We start from the raw sequence: 5,433 nt of genomic DNA on the forward strand, positions 1-5,433 counted from the left end.
ACACCCATAGGCCCTGATTTAAATCATCTGTGTACTGTATTCTATTGTTTTATGGTATCTGTGTGTTGTTGCTGATTCTGCGTACTGGATGCTCCTGTCACCAAAACAAATTCCTTGTATGTGGAAACATACCTGGCAATAAAGCTCTTTCTGATTCTGATTCTAATAGACGTTAATGGTCGTTGTGTGGAAAAGCTGTGAAGAATTTCACACGACATGAGGGTGAGTAAATGACAGAAATCAATATAATAATATTATTTTCAATCAAACAATGACAAATGTACAACTTAAAAAATTTGTATTTAAACAAAGACAAGTTTATTCATTGCACACAGAGTAAGTCAAACTGTACAGGAGTTTTCTTTGCACACACATACTTATTTTTTTGCACACAAACTTCTTTTTTTTGCACATACATCATTTTTTTTGCACATATACTTCATTTTTTGCACATATACTTAATTATTTTGCTCATATACTTCATTATTTAACACATTTACTTATTTATATCACACATAAACCAAATAATTTTGCACATAACACTTAAGTTTTTTTCACACATGTAGAGAAAAGATATGTATAGGAGGTTTAGGGTTCATTTGGAGCAGATGAGGAGTCACTACTGTTACAGTAGTGTGAGTTACAGAAGGAGATTCGGGATATAGTAAGAGTTGTTCTTATTTACACACAAATGCTTCAATGCTGGACTGTTGAGGTATCTCTCACGCAGTAACTGTGTTTCTGATATTTCCCTTTCTTTTCTCATTTTCTCCTCCTGTCGTTTTTTGGTCTTTTTCTCAAGCCAGTGATGAAGAACAAATAATCCTTTTGTATTGCTGGCAGCTTTGGTCTTCTCTGGACCTGTCAGGTGATCTTGGGTATCTCCAACGGGACCATAAGGACCTGTCATGATGGTGTTTTCATGAGCGTCTTTCTCCTTCTGAAGGGTTTGTTGTTTGTCAGCGTTGCTCTCTGGATGGTATTTATTCACAGGTGTCTCCTGCTGCTCTGGAGCTTCTGGCTGGAATTCATCCATTTCAGTTTCACTCTCCAGCATCTCCGTGCTCTCCATCCAACAAAACATCGGCTGATCTTTTATCATGGACTTCGGTCTTCTGTGTCTGGTGTCCTTCAGCTCAAATGGAGAGATGAACTTCACCTCAGGCTCATCAGACTCGGTGTTATCATTCATGTCCATGAGGATGAGATCAGACTGTGATGAAGGTGCTGATAGTGATATCGCCTCGGTATGTTCGTATGGGATGTAAGGAGATGATCCTAAAGAATGAAGACGTTGAGAGAGTCACAATGTTTTATCTCGACACAATGCACTCTTGTCACATCTGATACACTTTCTCTTACCTTCATGGTCCGTGTCTTTAGCATTGTTCACTTTCTTCGCTGATCTTTTACTCTCCAGCCTCTCTTGGTTCTCCTCCACCCAACAAAACGTTGGTTGTTTTTCCCTCTTGGGCTTAGGTCTTCTCTGTCTGGTGTCATTCATAACAAATGGAGAGATGATATGCACCTCATCATCATCTTCAATGTCCAAGAGGACCAGGCGTGTAAAGAGATCAGAGTGTGACGTGACCAGCGGTTCAGGCACTGATGAATGACGGGATTTTACCCTCTCAGCTGTTGGAGCAGGTGTTGGTGGACCAACTGATATTGGCAAAGGAGATGAAGTGAGTGTTGATGTTTTTAGTTTCATCTTGTCATACATCACTAGACTTTCTCTTACCTTCATATTTTGTCACCTCCGTCTGTTCAGGATTCGGGTCGGCAGAGGCAGATCGATGAAACCCTGATGAATGAATAGATGGAGAGAGTCTCAAGGTTTTACCTCAACATACAAAGTGTTTCAACTGTGAAATCTTTATAAACTTTCTCTTACCTTCAGGATCCAGGTTTTCAGCCTCCTTCCTCAGTTTCCTCCTTGAACGTCTCATCTTTGATCTCTCGGGTGATGAAGTTGATGGTTTGGGATAAACACGTCTTGCCAGCGGTTCAGGCACTGATGAATGATGGGATTTAGAGAGTCACAATGTTTTTGCCTCAGCACAATGCACTCTTGTCACATCTTTAAACTTTCTCTTACCTTCATGATCCGTTTTCTTGTCCCCCTTCTTCAGTTTATCTGCTGAAAGTCTCTCCTCTGATCTCTCAGTTGATGCATTCGCAGGTTGAGAATCAACACGTATCACCAACGGTTTAGACACTGATGAATGAAGAGAAAGAGAGTTTCAAAGTTTTTCCATGACAGATTTAATTTTTTCATGTCTTTATAAATGTTTTCTTACCTTCATGATCCATGTTTTCAGCGTCCTTCCTCCGTTTCCTCCTTGAACGTCTCACCTCTGATCTTCCAGGTGTTTCAGTTGAGGGTTGAGGATCAACAGGAATAACCAGTGGTTCCAGCCTTGATGGATGACTGGATTTTACCCTCTCAGCTGCTGAAGCTGGTGGCCATGGAGCGACTTGTATCGGTGGAGGAGATAGCGAAAGTGTCAAGGTATCGATGCTCAATGGAGAAGCATCTCGGGATTCCTTCCTAGAATTTCTGTGAACCGCAGGACTTGTTTTGGTGTCAGTCTGCATCTTCTTCATCTCTCTCTTGTGTTCAGATACGTTCACGTGTTGCTCTGAATATTTGGCTCTTTTCTTAATCTTCCTCATTTTCGTGTCACGTCTGGAACTTGTCGGTGTGGAGTCATCTTGACGCTGTGCTCCTCTCTGATCTTGTTCCTGTACAGTGTTGGTTATAACTAGTTACTAAGTAATCTTACTAAGTACTCTTATTTTTCTGTAATTTAATTACAGTTTCTTCTGATGTAATTGAACTAAATACTGTGTAATATATTCAATGGTGAAAATGACATCAACTCTAAGTCTAAGTTTATAATGTATGCTTTAATGTATCCTTCTCACATTGGTTTACTTTGGTCAGTTAATAAGAATAATTGATGTAGTTATTTATTTGAAATAATGAATTAAGCCGTTTCATGTTTATCCTTGAATCAATGCTAATCAAGATTGATGTAGAAAGTAATTAGGAATAAGAAATGAAATACTTTTTGAATGGAGTAATGTGTACAGTAATGTAATAACACTATTGAATATGTAATTAGTAACTAGTAATTATCACTTTTTCAGAGTAACTTACCCAACACTGCTCCAGTGTTTGATTGCATTCCGGATCTGAAGTCTCGTGGCCCAAACATCCACAGTTCACTTGTCCCATGATGTGAAACTTCAATAAAGTAGCCTACTTACTTTAATACTAAACTAAATAAAGTATTTATGGTACTTTTTTGTAAAGCGCAAATGTAAAAGTAATCGAGAATACAAACGAGTAACTCCGGCACTTGCTCGCGCTGTCAACAATTTATGTAGATGTCTGACGTCATCGACAATATTAGTAACCAATGGAAACCAAAGCAATCCTTAAATATAAACATAAACCATTAAACTAAAGACATAAAATACATTTAAATTGTAATGTTGTCAATTTGTAACAGCTGAAAGCATTAGGCAAATGTTTAACAAGCAGAGGACACGAATCAGTGACTGTTAATAAAGTTTAGGGTGTAAAAGACGCCATCTAGCGTAATAAGTGCATTATTTAAAACGAATCTGGTCGATTAAATAAGCCGCTCGCGTTAAACATCCAAGTATCGCGAGATCACGCTGCTGCCGTTTGACATGCGGTCTGCGCAGAGCAGTCGAGGTGATTTACATCTTGATGTTTTCATTGTCGGTGGTAAAAGTTCGGTGATATTTCAGTGGATATGATTAATGAGAAATAAAGATGCAAACAACATACACTCAACCGGGATGTGGTGGTACATAACGGTGCTGCTAATATTCCAGTGGAATGCGAGAAGCTTAATAGCTAATGGGCAAGAGTTTAAAAAGTTCATTTCTGATTTAGAAAAAAAACCTGAAATAATATGTGTGCAAGAAACAGGGCTCAAACCTCAGTTTAATTTTGTTGTACAAGGATATGAGGTAATTCGGAAAAACAGGAAACAAGGTAATGGAGGTGGGATAGCTATACATTTATAACACAAGGTGTGGGATATAGGAATGTTGATGAGAGTGTGGACAAGGAGGTGGTAGTGCTGGAAATCTGGGAAGGGAACCGTAGTATTAAAGTAATTAATTTTTACAATCCATGTGAAAAGTTAAGCAAGGAAGTATTGGAAGATATAAGAGGTAACACAAATCAGAAAGTAATATGGTGTGGTGATTTTAATGCCCATAATAAACTATAGGGGTTATAAAACCGATTATAATGGGCTGATTGTGGAAGAAATGTTAGATTGGGGACAGTAAGTATGTATTAACAATGGTAAGAATAAACATAACTCAGGGGTGTACATCCACTTTAGATATTACTCTAGTATCAGAAAATCTAGCTAGAAATTGTGAATGGAATGTATGTAAATAAAGTACAATGGTAAGTGATCATTATCCTATATGGTGTAAAGTTGGTGTGGACATTACCCAAACATTGGTGGGGAGAATTCCAAGATGGAAATTTAATGCAGCCAACTGGGAGCTTTTTTTTAAGAATTATGTCATAACAATATGTGTGAAATGGTAGATGATAATGAAGGCATTGAAGAATTAAGTAAGAAAATAAGGGAAGTGTTAAGGAATACTGCAGAGGAAGTAATAAGAAAAAAGAAAATTATAAATAGAAGAAAAGCAGTCCGTGGTGGAATGAAGAGTGTAGTGAGGCAGTTAGGGAAATAAATAAAGCAATGAAGAATGCCAGAAAATCAGTATTGTTTAATGAGTACATTAACTTCAAGAGAGCACAGGCTGAGGAGAGAAGTAAGAAAAGCAAAAAGAAATTACTGGAGAGAATTTTGTAATAGAATTGGGGAAGAAATGGAAATTAATGAAGTGTTGAATATGATTAGGAAGATGGGAGGGATTCAGCGAAATAGCAACATTCCAGTTTAAGTAAATAATGGAAAAATAGCAATAAAAGACAGAGATAAAGCAGAGATGTTAGTGAAACATTCATAATGGTGCACAGTAATGAAAAGATTTCAGAGAATATGAGGAACTATAGGGAACAGAAAGTTAGGGAGAATCCTCACATATATGTAAAGAAGAATCCACCAGGAAGTATGTTGGACTCAGAATTGACCTTGTATGAGTTAAAGAGAGCGCTAGTGGGGGTCAAACATACTTCTCCAGGGAAAGATGACATATGCACTTATCAGAATTATCATTAAGTTTGATTTTAAGACTTTTTAACAAAATATGGGATACAGGGAATAAGCCAGCAGATTCAAGGCATGGGGTCAAAGTGCCAATAGCCAAACCTGGAGAAGACCACTCTCAGCCAATTAATTTTAGACCTATTGCATTGACATCAAATCTATGCAAAATTATGGAACGGATGGTTATGAATAGGTT

The 5,433-nt window shown here is 37.7% G+C and overlaps 1 protein-coding gene across 1 annotated transcript; it reads right to left on the bottom strand.

Moving 5' to 3' along the window:
• Positions 1 to 295: 295 nt before the first annotated feature.
• Positions 296 to 4,943, bottom strand: LOC130428245 (uncharacterized). Its single transcript, XM_056756102.1, has 7 exons — positions 3,164 to 4,943; positions 2,301 to 2,745; positions 2,099 to 2,218; positions 1,895 to 2,014; positions 1,742 to 1,804; positions 1,363 to 1,662; positions 296 to 1,278 (listed from the first exon to the last, which is right to left on the bottom strand). Exons 1-7 carry the CDS (start codon positions 3,239 to 3,241, stop codon positions 641 to 643), a joined length of 1,764 nt encoding a protein of 587 aa, XP_056612080.1. The 5' UTR covers positions 3,242 to 4,943; the 3' UTR covers positions 296 to 640.
• Positions 4,944 to 5,433: the final 490 nt, after the last annotated feature.

Source organism: Triplophysa dalaica, chromosome 9 (genome assembly GCF_015846415.1).
Source record: "Triplophysa dalaica isolate WHDGS20190420 chromosome 9, ASM1584641v1, whole genome shotgun sequence".
Taxonomy (NCBI): Eukaryota; Metazoa; Chordata; class Actinopteri; order Cypriniformes; family Nemacheilidae; genus Triplophysa; species Triplophysa dalaica.

What these genes read in the sequence shown, in the direction of transcription:
- LOC130428245 (XM_056756102.1), bottom strand. Translation starts at nt 3,241, where the DNA reads ATGGGACAAGTGAACTGTGGATGTTTGGGCCACGAGACTTCAGATCCG. An exon ending in AAACACTGGAGCAGTGTTGG is followed by an intron (nt 2,746 to 3,163) that starts GTAAGTTACTCT and finishes AACACTGTACAG; the next exon opens with GAACAAGATCAGAGAGGAGC. An exon ending in TGAAAACATGGATCATGAAG is followed by an intron (nt 2,219 to 2,300) that starts GTAAGAAAACAT and finishes TTCATTCATCAG; the next exon opens with TGTCTAAACCGTTGGTGATA.